Source organism: Osmerus eperlanus, chromosome 16 (assembly GCF_963692335.1).
Source record: "Osmerus eperlanus chromosome 16, fOsmEpe2.1, whole genome shotgun sequence".
NCBI lineage: Eukaryota > Metazoa > Chordata > Actinopteri > Osmeriformes > Osmeridae > Osmerus > Osmerus eperlanus.
Window position 1 is genome coordinate 8089037 of NC_085033.1, and position 23236 is coordinate 8112272.

The 23236-nt window shown below is 42.7% G+C and overlaps 2 protein-coding genes, 1 long non-coding RNA gene and 2 gene segments (V, D, J or C); 1 reads left to right on the forward strand and 4 right to left on the reverse strand.

Moving 5' to 3' along the window:
- Positions 1-3797: 3797 nt before the first annotated feature.
- On the reverse strand, positions 3798-15603 carry LOC134036091 (receptor-type tyrosine-protein phosphatase F-like). 2 transcript variants are annotated; one of them, XM_062480845.1, is made up of 10 exons: positions 15428-15603; positions 14595-14740; positions 13853-13994; positions 11511-11699; positions 9688-9807; positions 8451-8723; positions 7584-7928; positions 6068-6340; positions 5151-5203; positions 3798-4738 (listed from the first exon to the last, which is right to left on the reverse strand). In XM_062480845.1, the coding sequence occupies exons 1-10, from the start codon at positions 15528-15530 to the stop codon at positions 4727-4729; spliced, it is 1656 nt and encodes a 551-aa protein (XP_062336829.1). In that variant the 5' UTR covers positions 15531-15603; the 3' UTR covers positions 3798-4726. The 2 variants fall into 2 exon arrangements, with proteins under 2 accessions (XP_062336829.1, XP_062336828.1); XM_062480844.1 differs by having other exon boundaries at positions 5124-5203.
- Positions 15604-17661: 2058 nt separating this feature from the next.
- On the reverse strand, positions 17662-19045 carry LOC134036558 (uncharacterized; the record flags this gene model as incomplete). The annotated part of the gene is made up of 4 exons (XM_062481556.1): positions 17662-17745; positions 17835-17846; positions 18119-18314; positions 18696-19045. Coding segments are annotated over 4 exons (642 nt in total), but the record flags the coding sequence as incomplete, so codon positions are not given.
- Positions 19046-20054: 1009 nt separating this feature from the next.
- LOC134036096 (T cell receptor alpha variable 22-like) lies at positions 20055-20708 on the reverse strand. The segment is given in 2 exon segments: positions 20055-20436; positions 20591-20708. Coding segments are annotated over 2 exon segments (402 nt in total).
- Positions 20709-20714: 6 nt separating this feature from the next.
- LOC134036097 (T cell receptor alpha variable 9-1-like) lies at positions 20715-21344 on the reverse strand. The segment is given in 2 exon segments: positions 20715-21124; positions 21237-21344. Coding segments are annotated over 2 exon segments (372 nt in total).
- On the forward strand, positions 20929-22360 carry LOC134036099 (uncharacterized). Its single transcript, XR_009932388.1, has 3 exons — positions 20929-21062; positions 21788-21904; positions 22024-22360. It is a non-coding gene; the product is annotated as an uncharacterized LOC134036099 (long non-coding RNA).
- Positions 22361-23236: the final 876 nt, after the last annotated feature.

Here is a 23236-nt window from a genome sequence, read left to right on the forward strand (position 1 = left end):
AAACATTGCTGCAGTAAAGGCTTCATTTGCAACAGGACATTACTGCAAGAAATATGCAATATAGCTGCCATTTACAGTATTACCCTAGCTCTGGCCCTTCTCTGAGTGCCACCTCACATTACAGTATAACTCCTCTCCCTCGCCCTTGTCCCACTCCTCTCCCTTGTCCTGGTACTTGTCTTCCTCTCCCTCGTGCAGACATTACTGTACTCTTACTTTCTTCGTGTTGCTCTATATTGTTATTTTTCGCACAAGATTAGCCCAAAGAGGTCCTCTTTACTGTATATACCATATGGTCATGCTATTGAAAGAACCTCAACACCTGAGTGTTTCCTAGTTGGGAATCAGCTGTGATTTACAGTATTTGCATAACTTCAACCAGCTGTTTCTCAGTAGCAATGGAATACAGTTGTTCTCGATTGCTTAAGCACGATTTTGATCGTTTTGTTTTGTTTTTCAAAACACCTCACACAATTAGCACAATGTAATGGCATTTTTTGATATAGTTACTAAGAATGTATTTTTAATAGACTGAGGTTGTGTTTAAACAAATGGATGTTGCAGTTGGTCTTAAGGTATTTATGGTATTGGTTTATGATGCCTGATTGAGAAGCTAGGGGCACAGAGGTTGGGGGATATTTGAGTTCTGTGGCCTAAAGGGAGATGGATAGATGGATTCAGTTGATCTAGCAGCCCTGACCTTTTGGCCAAGGAGATTGTGTCCTGTGTCCTGTTTGTGTTTCATTAAGGGTATCTTTACTGTCCTCATTTAGAGAAAGAGCCGTGACATCAAAAGACTTTGGTCACCTGGGGGGAAGAGACAGTTGGTCTAGAGACAAATGTGGATTCAACTGTATTGTTATTGTGATCTGCTGCTCTGACCCTTCCTGTAGACTTGTTTGAAGTGGCCCACACAAAGGACAGTTGACCATTTGACTGGTGAACCCCTGTGGTTTTACTATCTACTGGTTTGGGGAGAGAGGCCACAATAAAGAACCGTGGGAACTTGATATGAAGTCACTGTCACTGAGCAGTGCTGACCAATCACAGAGTTCAGAATAACCATTTGATCTAAAGTTTATATAAGGCAGGGTTTTGGGGTTGTTCTGTATCACTCTGGCGAACGACCTGTGGCTAGCACCTCCTTCGTTATGACTGATCACAAAGTACTTTGTTAAATCATGATCTGTATAAGCAAAATAAATTTATTATAACCGCCATCTCTTGACTATTCAAATCTGCACAGTGCCGCTGGAATTTCTTCCATATCACACAACCACTCACCCAATGAGCAAAACACCTCAGATCCTTTGCAAAATGAAACACGCTTGCAAAAACTATACACTAATTTAACAAAACCATATTTTGTTACCATATGAAACACACACGTTGCATATGACTTAATTCTGTTTGTACCAGCTACACACTGCTGTTGCAAACCTAAAACACTTTTAGCAATTCTACTTATCAGTGATTAGAGTAGTGTAAGTGAAGTACACAGAGAAAGTGCAAATATACAATCAATTCACCACTAAATTCAAGACTACACAAGACCGATGCTGCAGACTGACTTGTCTCCATATACCCAAATTTGTCAACATGGAGAATCACAACAAAACATGTCTCAGTTTTCATAACTGCATACTGTGTAAGCTATCGGACAAACATAACATTGTATCCAGTACCAAAAAAAAAAGATCTGAAAAAAACCGAAAATACAGTACAGAAAATGCTATACATCATCTCTCCGCCTAGCTGGATCTGGCCAGAGAATTTCATCGACATCACAGGCAATATCCTCATTGGCAAGGCAACGTGGGAAGAACCGTCTGGAATGTCAAATCCATCCTTGTACTGCCGCAGCGTCGATTTGGTCACAGGCCTCCTCCATGGCCTGAATGAGGGGTACCTGAGCCTGGGGCCGGAGATCGTACACCTTCCAACGCCATGCCGAGAAAAACTCTTCGATTGGGTTAAGAAACGGAGAGTATGGTGGAAGGTAAAGATTTGTGAACTGTGGATGGTGTTGAAACCAGTTCTGGACCAGAGCAGAGCGGTGGAATGACACATTGTCCCAGACGACAATGTATTGCATCTGGTGCATGTGGTTTACTGCAGTGATGATGTTTTGCAATCGGTCCAAAAATGTGAGGATGTGAGCTGTGTTATAAGGGCCCATATTGGCATGACGGAGGAGGACCCCATTCTGGGTGATGGCAGCACAAAGGGTGATGTTACCCCCACGTTGCCCTGGGACATTGATGATAGCCCTCTGGCCAATGATATTTCTGCCTCTCCTTCTAACTTTTGTGAGGTTGAACCCTGCCTCATATATATATATATATATATACATTCCTGAGGGATTGCCTCAGCATCCATCTGTAAAACTCTCTGAAATACAGTGAAAGACAAGATTGTGTAGTTCAACATAGATATAGTATACAGTACATTTACATGTAAAAAGGTATGCAACATTAGAATGCTAAAGTGAACAATCCATACCTCCACATACTCATGCCGCAGCCGTTTGACCCTCTCTGAGTTATGCTCAAAAGGCACTCGATAAATCTGTTTCATCATAACCTGATTTTTGGTCAGGATGCGTGCCAGTGTAGAAAGAGAGACCTGATTGACATCATGGAAAATGGCATGGTCGCCAATAATGTTGGCTTGGATTTCTCTGAGCCTTATTGCATTATTGGCCAGAACCATGTTAACGATCTCTCTTTCTTGCTCTTGATTGAATATGGGCGCCCTTCCTCCTTGTCGTGCTTGACCCTCAATCCTATGTAGAACAAAATACATGTAACCTACTGTAAAATGTCACAGGAAGGGGTATCAAAAGTGCTGATATGGTGCATACAATAAGCAGCTGTAAACAGATTATTTTGTACCTGTTTTCACGTCGAAAGGTCCTAATGACAGATGCCACTGTGAATCTGCTAAGATTTGGCTGAACTCGTAGTCCAGCCTCCCTCAGCGTCAACCCATGGTTTACTACATGGTCAACAAGTGTGGCGCGAATTTCATCAGACAAATTTGGTCCTCTTCTTTGAGCCTCTCCTGCTTCAGGTCTTCCTCTTCCTCTACCTCCACCTCGGCCTCTACCTCTACCTCTGGCACGGCCTCTGGCACGGCCTCTGCCTCTTCCTCCTTCTGCTTCTCCTCCTCCTCCGTGGATTTCCCCTCTCACCCTCACTCCTCTCCCTCTGATTCCTTCCATTTTGGTTGAAGATAGGTGAACTCACCTATTGCATTTTTATAGTGCCTAAACCTGATTGGTGTGTCTACAATTAAGCAATCATGTGTTTGCGCACCTGATGGCTGTATTTAACCAATTGCCACATAGGTATGGTAATTTGACTGTCAGTGCTTTGGAATTGCAAGGAAGTGACATCTTGATATACTTCTGTGTCTAATGCATACAAGTCTGTTTAGTGTTTTGCAAATCACTTGTGTGTATTGTTTCGCAAAAAGTGTGATGTTGACATGTGCTTATAGTGGTGCAAATCTGAGCCGTTGTTTTGCTCCTTGACTGAAGGTTTTGATAATTGTGTAATACTTTTGATTTTAGTGTTTATCCAATTGTAAAAAACTGTAAAATACAAGGTATATATTTGTGTTTCAATTCACAATATGAGCAGTTTAGGAAACTTGTTAAAAGTATTGACAAAATTGTCATAGCGATTGTAAAATACTGTAATAATAGCCTTCCTAATAGTCAGTCTAATCTTACAGTAATGAATTCTATGAAAGTAGAGCAAATCAGATAACGTGAGGGATAACGCAAGTATTATACACAATGATTTATTTAAGAAAATGTCATTATAATGAACAAATACCAGAGAAGTTATGGGTTGAGTTGAACAGTATACAGTAGGGCCTAGTCTATACTATAATGAGAGCGGAATACACAATGGCTTGTGGAGAGCACGTGGGGAGGGGGAAGGGAGAGAGAGATAGGCTTCTTTAGATGGACAGTCTATGGTAACTAATCCTCACGAAAGTTAGGTTAAATCATTTGTAAACTAAATCAAACAGGCAAATTAAATCACAACATGCCAATGTCACAAGTAAGACATGTAGCAAACGCTACACGACTTTTGTCGTTTGAAGAAGAAGTGTCAATAGTTCCGTTGTTGACGTCCAACGAATAGAGCAAGGGAATCTTTCATCAAAGTTCTGGGTGGTCCAGGGAATTTGCTTAATTTGAGGAATAGGTTAGGAATGACATGTTCACTCCAGTTTAACTCCTACGAAAAACCAAGGTTTGCTTGTGCGTCAGGGTTTTATAATCCAAGCGAAAGGGGGGTCCTTTTGAAGGTGAACTCAGTTACTCCGAATGGGCGTTTCCTTGAGATTCACGTATTGGTTTGAAATGATTGGTAACTTTTGAGTTCAGTATTTCAAATGTTCATGGATTGCTTATACTTCAAAATATAACAATTCAACATTCATAAATGGTTTTGTTAGTCTGATACAATTATTTGAATAATAAAATTGACTAACGTAACTCTTTCTGAAGGGAAGTTATAATCAAACATCAATTAAACAACATTCTAAGTAAATAAGCAAAGCACACATTAACAACTGTCATTGAAATAGTGTCCATGAATGATGTAGTCCTTGGGGAATGTTCTTATAAATCCAGGAAAAGTTCGTTTTGTCAGACTCCATTGTCTGAATACTGTAGGATCATGTTGGCCATGGGTTATCATGTTCATCATCATGGCCAAGCCTGAAGATAAAAAAAGGGGAAAAAAGAAATTCTCTTCTCAGAATCAGAATGGGATTTATTCGCCATGAAAGCTTGCACAGACAAGGAATTTGCTTTGGCAGGAAGGTGCATACAATAAACATATAGGGACCTAAAATTTAAATATGTGGACTATCTATACTAAGGGTACATAAACTAGCAGTACTAAGTGGGATTAGAGTTGAATTAAATATACAATAAAATAAAATAAAATATAAGTTGCCGTAAATTACAATGTAAAAATACAAAAATACAAATATTACAAAAACTACAAATGTACAAGATACAATGTTGTAATGTAGTGCAAAAAGCAGTGTGTTTTAAGCAGGAAGTCATTAGAGGGGGTAGGAGAGGGGGTGAATGGTACTGTGGTTTGTCTGTGGCTTTGCGTTACACTGGTGGCGGTGGTCTCCGTGACGATGAGTGAGGCGGGGGGCTTGGGCAGGGCTGAAGGTAGAAAGAGAGATGTTGAGGTGCAAAAATAAAAAAATACATGTGTGACATACACCTAAGAATAGAAACAACTGTTAAATCTGTGCTGTTCTAGCGCCTTTACGGAACAGAAAGATGTGTCAATCCTGAAAACTCCACTATGTCGTCTTGTGGTGACATAGGCAATAATCACAGAGCATTTTTTATCACATAGAAACTAATACTAAAAGTATATTGTCAAAGAACATTTTGCCACTATCATTTCAAATGACGATTAGGAATTGTCCAGAGTGAGCCATCATTGACAACAGAAGAAGATTTCAGAGCTGACTTCTATTCATAGAAACTGATGAAGAGCAACAAAAAGGAGAGGCAGTCTATTGTGTCTTTAAGTCTGTCTGCATAGCAGCAGTCCATATAAATGACTGTGACATTCTCAGTATTGATCGGCTAAGTGCGAAGTGGGATCAATACAGACAACGGCAGATAACAGAGGCTGGGCAGGCAGACAGCACACACACACTCAAACAGCACACACACTCAAACAGCACACACACACATACCAGTCCAGACATCTGGTTTGGATACACACTCACAGCCAGAATAATCTTGAGTGCTCCCAAAGCCTCTCATTTTCAGCCCCAATACCCACAATTAAATTCAGAAGGTCCCTCCTCTAGCTAAATACTTCACAATCAACATTTTGAAGCATGCTTCTGAGCAAGTTTCTGATAATGCTAGCGCAAGTACTGAAGAATGGTCTGCAAATTCAAATGGGCAGGGCACAAAATGATTAAAAAGAAAACAAAAAAACATCAAATAACCGAACAACAACCCACACACACACACACACAACTTTCAGACTTTGCGACCTCTTACCTTTGACTGTGACCTGTACGGTGGCCTCGATCATGCCCAGGGAGGATATGGCCACACAGGTGTAGTTGGCTGACTCTCGGATGTTGGTGACCTCCAACACGTTGAATGGCATGGGTATCTCCTCCTCCTCGGTCAGCTCCACCTGGCCCATCATCCACTTGACGTAGGGCATGGGGGAGCCCACCGCCACGCAGGTCAGGTTGACGCTCCCGCCCGGCATCACCTCACGGTTGGTGGGGGGGATCAAGAAGCGCGGGGGCACACGGCGGCGCACTGGGGGAAAAGGAGAGGTTTACAGGTACAGACTGAATGAATGAATTAACAAAGTACTTTGTGATCAGTCATAACGAAGGAGGTGCTAGCCACAGGTCGTTCGCCAGAGTGATACAGAACAACCCTAAAACCCTGCCTTATATAAACTTTAGATCAAATGATTCCTCTGAACTCTGTTGATTGGTCAGCACTGCTCAGTGACAGTTTGACTTCATATCAAGTTCCCACAGTTCTTTAATGTGGCCTCTCTCCCCAAACCAGTAGATAGTAAAACCACAGGAGTTCACCAGTCAAATGGTCAACTGTCCTTTGTGTGGGCAACTTCAAACAAGTATTTGATTAACCCCACCCAATGCAACAGGAAGGGTCAGAGCAGCTTTATCAGTTAAACTGCTCACAATAACAATACAGTTGAATACACATTGTCTCCAGACCAGCTGTCTCCTCCTCCCCAGGTGTCAAACTGCAAATGGCATCTCTACTAAATGGAGTTGATTCTTCTTAATCAACTTTAAACACATTCCTCATATATAAAACACACACATTATAACTGTATTCCAAAATTTCCACGACAGGGCCCTTGGGCATAGAGGGGCCCTCCGAGACCGAGATCATAGGAAGTTTTTTTTTTTGGTGAGGGGGCTCTATAGAAACAGTCTACACAAGGTTTGCTTGGCCCTCGAGCTTGATAATTAACCAATCAGAATAAAATAAAATGTATTTACAAAAAATGAAGTATTGTCTGTTGTATATCAGTTTGATGACTGGACAGGTAGACTAATTATTGTGAACAGGCGCAATGTACTGTAGTTGATAAAGATGGGTGGGCATAGAGCCTGTGCTTTACATCGTACTGATTCAAGATCAGTTTTTCTGAGAAAGAGTTGAGATTAAAACAGTGGAATTCATTTGTAACTGATCCCTTGTCAGATAAGTTGTATAGGCGAGTGGAACTGTGGTAAAAAACGTCAGTGTTCGCAGCCACAGCCATGTGAGCATGATGCGTGTGTCCAGCTCGGCCTCTGCCTCGAAGCTGGATGGCTGGGCAGGAAGTGGACACACGGGTACAGAGAGACACAGGGCCATAAACCAGGGTTGTTGCCAGAGAAAGGAAAGACATTGCATAACACTGTCCTTAACAATACCTTGATTTAGAGAGGGCTGGCAGTGCAGAACTCGAGAGAATAACAATCATATTTAAGCCAGTGCACAAACACACACACTCGCAGTGTGTTTCCCTCACCTCCCTCCTGGGTCTTGACTTGCAGCACGTCGGAGGGCGGCCCGTCCCCCACAGAGGTGAAGCCCAGGACGCGCAGGCTGTAGATGATGTCCGTGGTCAGGCTGGAGATGAGGGTGTGCCTGCTGTTTCCCGTGTTGTGCTTCTGCCAGGCGCTGAGCGGGGCGTCCATGTCCGAGGTGTAGTACACCCGGTAACCCCGGATCTGGCCGTTGGGCTCCTCAGGAGGCTCCCACAGCACCAGCATGGTGCTGGCGCTCAGCATGAGGGCCTGCACGGCCAGCGGCGGCGAGGAGGGGGCCTGCTCGCCCGTGCGAGTCTCCACGGGGTCACTGGGCGGCCCGCGGCCTATGTTGTTGTAGAAACAACTGTTAGGTCTGTGCTGTTCTAGAGCCTTTACGGAACAGAAAGATGTGTCAATCCTGAAAACTTCACTATGTCGTCTTGTGGTGACAGGCAATAATCACAGAGAATTTTTTAAATCACAGAGAAACTAATACTAAAACTATATTGTCAAATAACATTTTGCCACTATCATTTCAAATGACGATTAGGAATTGTCCAGACATACTGAGCCGTCATTGACCAGCCAGAATAATCTTGAGTGCTCCCAAAGCCTCTCATTTTCAGCCCCAATACCCACAATTCAATTCAGAAGGTCCCTCCTCTAGCTAAATACTTCACAATCCACATTTTGAAGCATGCTTCTGAGCAAGTTTCTGATAATGCTAGCGCAAGTACTGAAGAATGGTCTGCAAATTCAAATAGGCAGGGCACAAAATGACTAAAAAGAAAACAAAAAAACATCAAATAACCGAACAACAACCCACACACACACACACACAACTTTCAGACCTTGCAACCTCTTACCTTTGACTGTGACCTGTACGGTGGCCTCGATCATGCCCAGGGAGGATAAGGCCACACAGGTGTAATTGGCTGACTCTCGGATGTTGGTGACCTCCAACACATTGCGTCCCACGGGCATCTCCTCCTCCTCGGTCAGCTCCACCTGGCCCATCATCCACTTGACGTAGGGCATGGGGGAGCCCACCGCCACGCAGGTCAGGTTGACGCTCCCGCCCGGCATCACCTCACGGTTGGTGGGGGTGATGGAGAAGCGCGGGGGCACATAGCGGCGCACTGGGGGAAAAGGAGAGGTTTACAGGTACAGACTATGGGTCACGCTTTCACTTGCAAAAACACTAAAACAGTCAGGAGAATTCAGTTATGTGCTGGAAATGGGTATATATTCTCAAGCATAGGCAGCATGCATTGGGGAGATGGGAGACATAGAAATCAAGATGAATCAGCCAGGCTGAGTTGGGGGCTAAACGTTCACTGTGAACATTTCCTAACTCATGGACTAACTGAGTAATGTACACTAACTGAAGTGTACATTACCTACAGAAAACAATAATTTTGAGGGAAACAGGCCATGCCTTAATGTTCTTAATGCTCACAAACACTCTCAGGGTTTCAAAAGCTTAACAATACAAAGAGCTGCCCGTCAATGGGTCTGTGTATAAGAACACTTAATGTTGTGAATAATTCAGTGTATGCGGTTAGTTTGGAGAAAAGCTGGGGAACAAATTGACTAGAGGGCAGGTAATACTGCCGCAAACTGACACATGGGGGGGGGGGGGGGTCAAGTTTAGTTTAGGTGACACGTATGTTAGGTACATTATTTTAGCTGTTATGTATTCTCCTTTTGTGTATGTGTCTGTATCTGTTCATATGGGCCAGGTGCCTGATTTAAATAAATTAAATAAAAATAAAATAGCTATCGATTCATCGGCTCATCACCTCCAGACGCTACATGCTCCAGAAGTCCTAAACAACATGGAGGAAAAAAAACAAAACCCTTCACTACAGTCAAAACAGAAACCTCTGGCATGTTTTTACTGTCAGAGGCGGAAACAGTTTCCGTGCAGCTGTTTTCACAGAGGCATCACCTGTGGGAGCTGGCAGAGAGACAGGAGGGTGAGGTTAGCCTAGTTGATGAATCTGGTATAGAAGGAGTGTCAGGGTCAGGACCGGGTGGAGGTGACATTTACACATCAATGCTGAAATTCATACTGTCAAGATAATGAAGCAGAGAGTATACACAAAGACATTCGAACGTAGAGATTGGCAGGTGCGGAGTAGCGGGTGCCGGCGCTGTTCATGGCAACACACTCGTACTTCCCCTGGTCCATCTCCTCACTGTTCTCAATCTGCAGTGCGCCTGTGGAAGAGCGGTTCACCAGGTCAGCATAAGGGTCACAGGGTGGAGTCATCATGCAATATAAGCTAGCCATGTTGAATCCTACAGTAGAGGAGAAAGCCTGAAGCCAAATATTGATTTCCATTAAAAAGAGGTTGAAGTTTCCATCTTAACAATCTCAGCTAGACTTCCATTCCCTATGACAGGGTCAACGCTACATAGCCTGTATGCAAATCATGTTATGGCAATTTTAGTGGGACTGCATAACAGAGATTTTGATTATTTTTTTGCAACAGTGGCCTTTATATTACAGCCCCTAATTCCCACCTTATTTCTTAGTCAGGTAAGAGCAGAAGTTGGGAAAGGATGTTTGCCTCGTGGGGTTCACAATGTCTGGGTTCATTTCCAGCCCAGGGCCAAAAAGTCATGAAGAAGCTAATTTACAAGACAACCCCATTGACTGCCTGGTCTAGGTCCATTTACCCAGAAACTAACATCAGGGTTGGTGATCATTTGTTTGTGAAAGGGGAGACACAGCACACAGAGCATGGGCAAGAGGACGAGGACGAGGGGGGGGGTCAGGGCCAAGTGAACGGGAATGGCGCTGGTGAGGTGGAAGGAGACTGACGTTGACAGGAGATGATGTGAGGTGAAATTTATTTTTCAGCACACTTTATCATCCTTACCTCTAATTGGTGTACCCCATATGTGAAGGTAATTTGAACGCAAACAAGTTTGGAGAAAGTAGTTAGTAAGACAGTGAAAGGATAAGGAAAACGAATGATAGTATTAACAAATTTGATATACTGAAGTGTATGTAAGAATACTAAGGGGTAGTGAAGTGGTTAGAACGCTACTGTGTACACAATGTTAAATATAAGAGTTGTTTATTGAAGATGTTATGATGATATAAAGACAAGGGTCAGCATTACATTTAGGAAACTGATAGCTGGAACTGATAACTGATTTAGGAACTTAGAGCTGTGGGAACAAATAAACAAAGAAATGTTGTTCATTCTATTTGATGTCTTGAGTAGTGGAGGCTAAATGATGTGTTTCAGGGTTCTGGGTTGATGTGAGGTCATGTGCAGATTCTCGTCCAATATATCAATAAAATATTGAGAGACAAGAGATACTGACAAGAGGTAACTAAAATGGTTATCAAGACGTGGTTATCAGCGTAGGCAGTGATTCAAGTCCAGAGTTTGCAGACTCCAGTATAAAAATGTGGACAGCAAACTTGTTCCAGTGACCCACTTTGAACTCTCAGTTCTAACAGGCATTTTCTAGATGGACTCCCATCTTTAATCTTAAACCTTGGACTTGGAGTGAAGACTTACACACTGAACTGAGGACCTGATCACTCTGACTCATGCTTTTCCATATGATCCAGGGTCAGGCTTGAGCTGTTTATCTATCAAGCGCACCAGTGTCATGAACACATACTCATCCTTGCTCATGCAGCATAGTCTGGAATTACTCTGGGCTCAGTGCATGTTTAAGAAGACCTTAAGGCTCATTTGAAGTAAAGGCCACAGAGATGATTTGCTTTCTGCACTGTGGGGGGTCACAAATTGGATGTACTTTTTTAAGCAATTCCTTTCGACATGTGTTGTATGCAAATTTGATTGGGATTTTCTCAGAACCAATATGTTATAATTTATAATGTATATATATAATATACTACATATATTGTATATTTAGCAATGTATATAACACTATACCTGAGCGAAGCTGCTTGATGCGTCCATTGCTGCTGTTTATATCCACAGGCAGGAAGTCTTTGAACCAGGAGATCTCTGGGTCAGGGTTGCCACTGGCCGCACACAGCATGATGGCTGTACGAGTCTTCTCCACCACCTTCAGCTGGGGACCCACGTCTATGGTGGGGAAACCATGAGGGGTCTGGTTCTCTGGAAAACAGAAAGGAAGACATTCTTTTAATCCCCCCACAAATCAAGCATTGTTCCAAAATAGGTATGACACTGTTATACCAAGGTATACCAGGGTGGGATATGGTGAGAAGACCAGCAAAGTATTGAGAGACCTTGAAAAGTAACCAGTAAATTCGTTTTACTTTAATCTTTAATTTACATCTGAAAACCCAAATCCCCTTAAGATGTCTGGCTATTGTCCCAGTTTAAGGTACGATAGGCTGTGCTAAACAGACATGAGGTTTATAACATAACCCACCTCCAACTGCTGAGCTCCCCAGATGCATACTTAGGTTAGGTTCAAATTCAGCTATAAAATGATTGTCTAAACATTTTTAACAACCAACGACAAGTGTTGGAATTTTAAAGCTAAACAACCCCCAGAGTCAAATTAGTTCATGAAATGATCTGCAGAACGAAGAGGTATTCCATGAAGTAGTGCAAACATGAAGTAAGACGAGAGAGGGTCTTTAAAGGGGTGATTGATAGCAAAACCGATTTTACCTTGTCATAGTTGAATAACGACAGTTCGGTGGGTAAAATGAACATACAGTGAACCTCAAAGTCCATTGACACCACTTTCCTATGCAAATCTCAAAATGAAAAAATGTGTCTGTAAAACGCTAGCTTTTCAACAAAGCCACCGGACTGACGTCAGTCCGGGGACCGCCTTTTTTGGCTCTGGTCTGTGTCTTTGTCACGCCCCAAAATTTACATCCAGACCAGCCCACTCACTGGTGTTCTTGCCCAGTTCGAGGTAGATCTCCGATGCTAGTTTTTTTCAAGGATATTGAAAATGGACCACGGTCGTAAATGCTGTGTTCCAGGCTGTACAGGGAAGGCTAACACTCATAGGCTGTTTATCAATCCACGTTTTTTTCCGTTCTTGTGTTCTTGCGAACTCGTTTGACGTCATCTTTCATTGCCCAAGTACAGTTCCAATCCAAAGAACACGAGTCACCAAGAACGCCAAAAATACCCGGAAATGTTCCTGATCCGCCCTTTTTATCAAGGATGCATTGGATGGTGAAACTGAATATCAAATTCATGATCTGCAGTTTAAAATTGTCTAAAATTCCAAGAAAAAAACAAATGTTGGTTTAGCAGAAAGAAAACCTCAAAATGAGTAATCAAAACACAGTTCCCACAGCACCATAGCTTCAGTGAGTCCATGAATTTACAAATGGGCAGATCAGAGCCAGTGGGTAGGCTACATGGCATGTGGCTTTCAATGTTTTTTTTTTCTTTCTGTGTTTCTGGATTTAATTATTTTGAACAAAATTCACACTGTGCGATGCAATCTATATGGTGTTCTAAACACGACTGAACAGAGGGGTGCTGCTTTGTGGAGATCAAGATACGTAAAAGTCCTGGTATCCACCTTCAGATTCACCAGACGTTCTCAAGGTCTACTTCTTCTCATAGACACCTGTGCTGTCACATTTCCATTTCCTAGTTCCACTAGGAACTTTGTCTGTCGTGCTCCTGCTGTGTCACCCCTCACAGCCTCGCTCGCCTGCCACCCTGGGTAGGCAACCCTTTGTTCTTGTCTTTGTAATTTGACGAGAGGGAGAAAAAAAACGGTGGCGATATTAGCTGAGAGACTGAGAAAGAAAACCATTCAGATGATGTTTGTCAAGATATCCAAGCTTCTCTCATAAAAGCCCCTTACGTGTCTGATGGTAATCATCACTGAAATGCCTCCTCAGCCTAAACTCGTGTTAGGAAACAGTAGAGACCTGCCATAAATAATGAGTCACGAAGTGACTCCATTACCAAAATGTTTATCACCTAACAACTTAAAATGCACCTCGTTGAGTCGAGTCTGCGTTGAAGAAGGGGGCAGATATTCTGTGACATTGCCAATGTCAGGAATTCTCAGGGCTCGCCAATGTATATGGTTAAATGATCAAACACATCATGTATTTGCTTTGGGTCACGTTTAAAGAGAGCCTCAACAGCAACAGCTTGTGCTGGAGAGAGGGAGAGAGATGAAGGGGTAGAGGAAGAATAGGGAGGGGGGGAAGAGAGAGAGCTGATGCAGTGTGTGTTTGTGGGAGGGAACTGAAAGGAAGATAAGGAGAGCAGGGGAAACGCAGGGTAGGAGCTGAGAGACGGGGGCAGTCTCTCACCTTCTAGCACGGTGAGTTTGGCGCTGGTGTTGATCTCCCCGGCGCTATTGGTGGCGGTGCACTCGTAGATAGCCTCGTCCCGGTGGGTGCGCAGGGGCTGGATCCGCAGCACCGAGCCAGAGCTGTCATCGAAGTCGATCACCTGACGAAGATGGAACAGGAAACTGTGTATCTCTCTAGTCTAGACAATCTATCTGATAGTCCCAGTGCTGACCCTGCTTTCTCTGCCACACACACACACAAACACACACCTGTAGATGCACACTTACATACACACACACGGTCACTCTCTCTCCCACACACGGTCTCCCAGCAGTGTGCAGTGAGATCACGGACAGGGTGTGACATCACACCCGCTGTGAGTTCCTACATAGGCTAGCACAGTATAGGTGCAAGGACAGAGGAGAGAGATGAAGAGTAGGACGTTCATACAGACTCACGAAGACAACAATAAAACCCAAAACCTAGTTGAAGCAGACTATATAGAGGCATCCAGAGAGGACGATATTAAAGACAGGGAGGGCTGAGCAGCTACACTTAGAGGAAGCTGGATCGACATATGTGTGTCGGGGTGGAGAGAGCGTCTCTCTCTCTAAAGGTGAATTTGGCTGTGCATGGGGCTTCCTCTATGCCATTATATATATGTGTGTGTGTGTGTGTGTGCGTGTGTGCACGGCATGCGTGTGAGCCGGCAAGAGCTTGACTGTTGGCGCTCACATAGTCCTGGGCTACGGGTGCACACCTCAAAGCGCTGGGAGCTGACTTTCTTCCCCTTCTTCATCCAGGTGATCCTGGGCTTGGGTTCTCCCGTCGCCTGGCACACAAACGACGCCACGCTGCCCGAGATGCCCGTCTGGTCCTCAGGGGTTTTGACGAAACTCAGCGTGCCTGAGAGTGTCACAGGGAAAGAGAGGGTGGACATTAAAAGAGAGAAAGAAAGGATGTTAGCGCCATGGTCGCACACAGCTTACCATGTAAAAAGGGTTATCTAGGATATTGTTTACTCGATAACAAAGCCGACAGTAAAAGAGTTCTCGGTTATTGTTGCTGTGAACTCCTGCGGCGGGAAGGTGGAAGTAGCTCCCAATCTCTGTGTCTTCACCCTCAGCTTTATGTACACAAAGCTGGGATGAAGGCACTCCAAAAATAAGGGTGTTACAGGCTTTATTATGTTCTCAGAAGGAAGTAGACAATCAAAGACATGGACTATCCATCCTGTACAAAGCAAGGAGCACAAACAATTAATCTCACATCATTAACCTCTGACGACCCTTTACTCCCCTCCGCCATCCTGACACTGCTGCACCAGGAACATGAAAAGCTCTCTCTCTCTCTCTCTCAGCAGTATGTTTTAAGTCTAATTAGGCAGTAAATTGCACAGCATGAGTTGATTTCTTTTAAACGTCCAAACAAACAATTAATATGCAATGCGGCTACACTCCTTTAGCCTACGCTTCTTTTATGAGGCAGCTGACAAATGAAGTGACATTATCGGCTCTGTTGCTCTTAACTCAGATACAAAGTCCTAGTCCTCGTGTCTGGCTTTGGATTTTATAGTTCCAGAGTGGTACTTACTGTCTGCATGGGAGCAGACCACCATACAGCAGAGCAGAAGCAGCATGACTGGTGCTGCCCCTCTGTGCTGGAGGGGCACTGGCGGCTGGATGTTAGGCACCATGTTCCAGGTTGGCACAGCTCCCCCTCGGTCCCCACAAGAAGACACTTCCCACTCTTGGATGATCAAAAACTAACACCTGGAAGGAAACACAGAGAGAGCAGAGATGACAAAACATTCAGATTCAAAGTGTTGCTCATTTGCATGTATTCCAATGTGCATGACAACAGACAAGTATAAGAGCCTAGTGTAAAAACCAACAAACTAGCATCTGGAGAAGTGCCTATTATGAGGCACTTTTGCAAATAAAGAGCAGTGTAGTCTATATATCAACATGATCTCTCTAAAGACATGATAACCTTATCGTCTGCATGAGCAGTTCTTCAAGTATCAACAAATACGAAGTCTAACCAAAAGTATCAAGTCTAACCAAAAGCTCATTCAGCATTACAGCGGAAAGTGAAGTGAATGTATAACAATGAGGAAATACCAGGACTCAGACCACCCCCTCTAGCCCCCTCTAGCCCCCTCTAGCCCCCCTCTAACCCAGCCTCTTACAAAAGGCAAGGCAAGTTTATTTGTATAGCACATTTCAACAACAAGGCAATTCAAAGTGCTTCACATAAAACCATTAAAAGCATCAAAACATAATGCAAAAGAAAGCAGGATTTAAAAACAATTAAGAACATTCAATAAAACATTAAAAACTGTCCAAAAGCAAGAAATAGAATAAAAGTTGCAGTGCAGTTTAAGAAATAAAATGCAGGAGTGAGATGCAGAAATAGATTGATATCATTGAATCTGGTTCCATTAAAGGCAACAGCAAACAGTAAAGTGTTCTGTTCTATGGGTTTCTCCTTCTAAACTTTGGTAAGACCCCTATTCTCCTCCCCAGATGAACATAGATATGACGGCCCAGTGTTTGAGTTACTTCAGTTCTGAGTGTTCCCAGATGTTAACCCTTGGCAAATGAACTCTTCACTGTCCTAGGGAGCCAAGCACACATAACAGTCTTCTATAACGCTGACTCACCCTGGCCCTCCTTTCTCCTTCGAGAACATTCTATCTTCCTCTGGCACCATATCTGCTGTTGTCCTTTTCTCAACCTTCCAAAACCCCTGACTAGTTCAGGACATGTTTCTCTGCAAACCTAGGCCTATTTTCCTCACCACTGACTACAACCCATGCCTGCCACCCTGCCCAATAATCAGTAACCACGACAGGAGACTGGCAGACAGCTGCATGACCAAAAAAAGGAAATGAGAAAAGTTTAGAACAAAGTCTCGGCTGATTCTTGGAAAATACTTTGACATGAATCCTGCAAAAAGCTTTTGGCGAGAGTTCGATAGAAATTGAATTGGGAAGTTTGTTAACTTCGGTCCCTTCAAACCTGGTGTCTCAGAGCTTTGTGGGTGGTCAGTCAACTTTAGTCCAGTAAGTTAACTAAGTAGAGGTGTCAGGGATACAATAACTCTAGTATTCTGAAGAGAAAAACCTTGCTTTTCTTAAGCCAGGGAAGGTGTGTTATTTGGGAGGTAGTACTGATTGAGGTGCCTGAGGACTTTACTGTGAAATGCTGCCCCCTACCAGGTTCTTCAGAGAAAGATATTCTATTGTCATAAGAAGGCCTGCAGTCGATTGTTCTAGTCATGAGTATTCGTATTGTAACTGTATTGTAACTGTAATGTCTGAAATGTCTGTTGATGACACATGTATATTTTATCTCAATTTTATGGTCCTTCAGTTTTAGTGTGCATTTAAGTCATAATGCTACATGAGCACATATTCAATACTATTGACAATGAGAGAACACATACATGCATAGGAAGAACATGAACTCCTGGCCATGTTGGAGACGTTCAGTGGTCAGGGCACCATAAAAAACATGAAACTAAAGTAGTTACCCCATAACCTCCTGCAGTGCCATGTAGGTATATGGTTTTTGTATGGTGTGTCTGGGTTTCCTCTCACTGTGGGCTGCAGGGCACAGTAGTACAGAGCAGAGTCTAGCGGCTGCAGATTTTGAATCCACAAAGTAGTTGATCGTGATCTGGTATCCAGAGTGGCATTATATTTTCCTTCAAAAGCATTGTTGCCAGATGCAAAAGAGAATTTGCTCAGTATAAACTCAGGAATGCCATTAGCCTTCTGTTGTTACCAGAATAAATATAGATTTGAAGCACTGGCATTATATTCACAACTCAAGGTTGCAAATTGTCCTTCGACAGCGATCAATTCTCTTGTAGACTGTCCACATTTTCGGTTTGTCCTCTGCACTCTGTGAAAAAAGAAATGGACATATTTACAGAGTAAAAGGAAAATACAAAAAAAGTTGGCAAAACTATTTGAAATACATTTTTTTCATACCAAAGAGAGTTGCTGCCAGGACAACAAAAATGTTTAGAGCAAGATTCATGGTTTTATTGTTCATGTGTGCTATACTCAGGGAAGGTCCTTTTTCACATTGTTAGCCACTTCTGCTTTCACTGAACTGAAAGATTGAATTGAAGGAGGAGCTTGCTCAGAATTACAGGTCTCAAGTGAGGCAAGACATTCCATAGATCAATGTTAAGCCGATGAAGAAATCATCTACTGGCATTGTGTAAAAAATGCAAAAAAATTTGTATGACTGGTTTAGTAATGAAAAATACATTATACTTGGGCTTCAGGGCACAGTAGTACAGAGCAGAGTCTGTCACTTCAGCAGAGGAGATCTCAAGTTCCACAAGCTTCTGATCTTTGACATTGTGGATAGTCAGTCCTGGTACTGGGTTGGTTATGCTCCCTGTATAGTCTTGTATGATGAACTGTGGTGCTGATCCAGGATACTGGCAGTACCACAACAGACTGTTGGTGAGAGAACTGATATATGTGCAGGAGAGTTTAACACTGGTGCTCTTCTCAGCTGTCACTATGTCTCTGTCTGGTTTGATTGTATCTTCAACACTATATGTGACCTTAATTTGGTCTTACCTATAAACATGCAAAATAGAAGAGCATTAAATATCAACATTATAGTGCAGATTGTAAGACGGGGTGTTTTGCTAACAGTGATCTTCCTTCACAACATCAACTCCCTGAAATGAATCAGTTTCCTTCGTCAGGGTCAGAATACTCCTACTTTTGACATTGTGTAATACACTGAAGACACCACTTGATGGCACTTTTGCCAAAGGTAAGGGGAAAAACAACACAAATTCACTTTCGGGTAAAGTGAGGTTTTTGTACAGTGTGTCTGGGTTTCCTGTCACTGTGGGCCTCAGCGCACAGTAGTACAGAGCAGAGTCTGTAACTGTAACAGAGGAGATTTCCAGCTCGACACAGGTCTTCTCTGTGTTCAGTTTGGCAGAGAGGCGAGAGTCCAGAGGCTCAGCTCCTGTCCCAGTGGAGTGAAGGATGAGCAGGAGGAACTGGGGAGCTGATCCTGGATACTGCTTATACCATAGAAGACTCTGGGCTGAGGAGTAGTTGCAGGACAGAGTAACATGGTGACCTTCTTCTCCAGAAACCTCATGTTGGTTTGCCTGGATTGTCTGTCCGTAACTGAAACCTGTAAATTTGAAATTGAGAATAATGATTTGTTTTCATGCCAGTACTGTTAATTACCCAATAATGAATCTGTCCAGCAGGTTACATAATAAATGCATGTTGATATAATCTACCTTTAAGAGCTGAAAATAAAGCAATGAACCAGTATACAAACATGTTTAAAGTTAGTTAGCCAACAAACAATAGTGGAAGCTGAACGTTTGAGTTTTCAGAGAAGAATTTCCACCACTGCTTTTAATTTAAGCTCCTCCCAATAAACAGTTTGCTGTATGAATATTCATGAGGGACACTAACATTCTCTCTCAAATTCATCCTTGGGCTCCAGAGTCCCACTACACAAAATGTGTTTTACATTGTAATGTGGATGGTAAAAAGTCTACAGGTGTGACCACATTTCTCTGATAACCCCAGAATATTTCTCATTCGCCTGAGATATCAGATTGTGGTTTGAACGATAGGTTTTTCCTGTTCAGGGATCAAAGGATCCGTGGTGAAAATGTTTTTGTACAGCCTCTTCTAGACTTTGTGTCACTGTGTAGTCACTAAGAGCACAGTAGTAGAGAGCTGTGTCTGACAGAGTTACTTCTGTGATTATGAGTTCAGTTGTTGTCCTGGATGTTGTGGATTGATATTGTTGATCAGGGATATAGCCATAACCACTGTTATCTCTGGCTCCTTCATAAAGTATGAACTGAGGTGCCTGATTCAGATAGTGTCTGTACCAGTGAAGCCAAACATCATTCCTGCTTGTTTCATAGGAGCAGCTCAGTGTGACAGATTCTCCCTCGGCGGAGGTGACCTCTGTCTTCTCAGGGGTCAGATGATCTCCACATATGAGTCCTGCAAAAGGCAACATTATTATACAGTATAGAAATATGTATTCTTCTTTTGTTGCCTGTAAACCAGCCTGTTCATTTGAATGTAGTGATAGTGATGATCCCACAACAAATGTTTACATCATGTTTACCTGTAGTAATTATTAGAATCAGAACTCTGAGAGAGGTCTCCATCTTCACAGAGACTGCTGCATGTGTCTTTCCTCTCAGGCATTCCTCTAAGTGTTACTGTGAGTGAGATATGTGAGGCCCCTCCCCCCTTACTATGTCAGGGTTTTTGTACAGTGTGTCTGGGCTTCCTGTCACTGTGGGCTCCAGAGCACAGTAGTACAGAGCAGAGTCTGTCACTTTAGCAGAGGAGATCTCCAGGTGAACATGCTTCTTTTCACTCTCATGTTTTACAGAGAATCCAGGTTTATTGTTCATGTACTCCATGGTGAGGAACTGTGGAGCTGATCTGGGATTCTGAAGATACCACTGGAGGCTAGTAGCTGCTCCGGAGTAGTTACAGGAGAGAGTGACTCTTTCTCCTTCAAAAGCCAGCACAACATCGTTGAATGGTGTGATCAGATCCTCAGAATATGCTAAAAAGGGAGTTTGTTTGTTTAATAATTAAGGACGTTAAGTAAAATACCATTCATGGAACTGGTTTAGTTATGAAAAATAAAATATGTTCACACCAATGGCTTAAAATCTCCAAATTGGTAAATTGTTGTATTTTAAATGTAGGATACTCACCAACGTGCCATTTACAGACCAGACAGATTAAACACAAGAACATTATTTACTTCAAAGTTTGTAGGACTGACCAAAAAATGCTAGACAGTGTCTCATCTATCAAAAAGATTGTATTCAATGTGTTCTAGCTCCTCCTCTTCACAAAGAATTGTCAGCTGGTCTTGGTGATGTTGCATCTAAAAGCTCACTGAGGTAATGCCAAGTTTTAGTACAGTGTGTCTTGGTTTTCTGCCACTGTGGGCTTCAGGGCACAGTAGTACAGAGCAGAGTCTGTCACTGTAACAGAGGAGATTTCCAGCTCTACACAGGTCTTCTCTGTGTTCAGTTTGGCAGAGAGGCGAGAGTCCAGAGGCTCAGCTCCTGTCCCAGAGGGGTGAAGGATGAGCAGGAGGAACTGGGGAGCTGATCCTGGATACTGCTTATACCATAGAAGACTCTGGGCTGAGGAGTAGTTGCAGGACACAGTAACATGGTGACCTTCTTCTCCATAGACTTCATGTTGGTTTGGCTGGATTGTCTGTCCGTAACTGAAACCTGTAAATGTGAATTTGTAGAAAATTAGTTTTTTCACTATATCTGTGTACTTATTATCCAAGAATGAATTTATTTGCAGATTGTATAATAAATACAGGATTTTGTCATCTACCTTTTAGATCTGAAAATAAAACAATTAACCAGATGACAAACATATTTAAAGTTAGTTATCTAATCAACAACAGTGGAAGCTGAACGTTTGAGTTTTCAGAGAAGAATTTCCACCACTGCTTTAATTTTAAGCTCCTCCCATTAGACTGTGTTTAAACACTTATGAGGTAACAGTCACATTCTATCAAATCACATTGTTTTAGGATAAGTTCTGTTTTTTTTCATGTGTTGTGAATATATAATATTGTGTATTGATAATGTTTACCAGGGATGTAGTCAGTACCACTCTTAGATTGGCTCTTTTATACAGTATGAACTGAGGTGCATTGTTCAGATAGTGTCTGAACCAGAAAAGCAGAACATGATTACTGCTTGTTTCAAAGCAGCAGCTCAGTGAGATGTGAGACAGATTCTCTGTCTACAAGAGGTCAGATGATCTCCACAGATGACTCCTGTGGATAGAAACAAAAGGAGTAGCTTCTATTCCTTTCATTCTCGTGAGACTAAGAATTCTAGGACAAATGTTTACCTCGTTTAGCTCTTGTTTATTAGAATCAGAACTCTGAGGCAGGTCTCCATCTTCACACAAGCTGCTGCATGAGTCTCTCTTCTGTCATACCTTCCTCTGTTACTGTGACTGGGGCACGTTACTGTACCAGTAGACAAATGGTGCGTGAATCCAATTTGATTCTTTTGTTAGTTTCTTTGATTTCATCATGTGTCAATAATTGGGATGAAATGACTGAGCACTGTTATATTCAGTCATTGTCTTGTCCTGTGTTGTGCAGCACAGCAAGTTTTTGTACATGATCTGTATATCCTGTAGTCACTGTGGGCCTCAGAGCACAGTAGTAAACAGCAGAGTCAGACAGCTGCACACTCTGGATCCTCAAAGTAACTGATTTGCCACTGAAGTTGAGATTGGCATTGAATCTTTCAGTCCATGCACCAGAGTTGTCTGTTCCTCCATAACGGTCTTTTCTTAACATATATCTGGGAAAGTCCTTCACCTCCATCTTGTACCAGAATAGATAGGGATTTGAAGATGTAGTCTCAAATGTACAGTTAAGTGTAACTGTCTCTCCCTCAGTAGCAGTCAGAACTTCTGCTGACTGGGTGACAGTGTCTTCACCTCTGCATTCTGGGGAAGAGGTACAAATGAAAATGTTGATTGTGTCTTTCATAAGTTAAAACATTTAAAGCATCATGAGGATATAGTATTATGCTATTAATCACAGTTACATGTGTCGTAATGCCATACCAAAAGATAAAGTTAAAATCACTAGTAGGTTCCTCTGCCAGTGCTCCATGTCTTTACTGAGATGGGTGGGTGGAGAGAGAGCAAACTCTCTGGTGGAGACCTACATGTATCATGAGAAGATACATTCCTTCTCATCTCCTCCTCTTTCTGAGGTTTCTTCTGTATGGACAATAAATCTTGTTGTACATTTTATAGCTGAAACTTTCCTGATTCACTCTGCAGCCTGGTCTACCACCAGAATACATACATTGTAGGCTAGTCTCCATTTTGACTTCATGTTGCCTTTCCAACAGTACAGATTGAATTATATTCCTTATTAAAAAATCAAAGTTACTGGTTCAAACAGATTAAACGATCCCACTGGAACACATTGTGACACAACCAGTAGGAGTCCACAAGTTTGTGTTTCTACTCAAGATGTAAAGAATTTGTTTTATTTTGTTTGTAGAAAACGTGTCAAAACACCCCAGCTACCCCCCAGTGTTCTTGTATGACGCAATATATCCTGAAGTCACTGTGGGCCTCAGAACACAGTAGTACACAGCAGTCAGATAGCTGCACACTCTGGATCCTCAGAGGAACGGTACTGACAGCAGAAGTCAGATGGGCGTCAAATCTCCCCTTGAAGTCCTCATCAGTGTGCCTGGGTCCTATCACATCTTTTCGCAAGACGTGTTTTGGGTAGTCCTCAGTGTACTTAACATACCAGAAGAGTGATGGTGCTGATGCAGTTGTCTCAT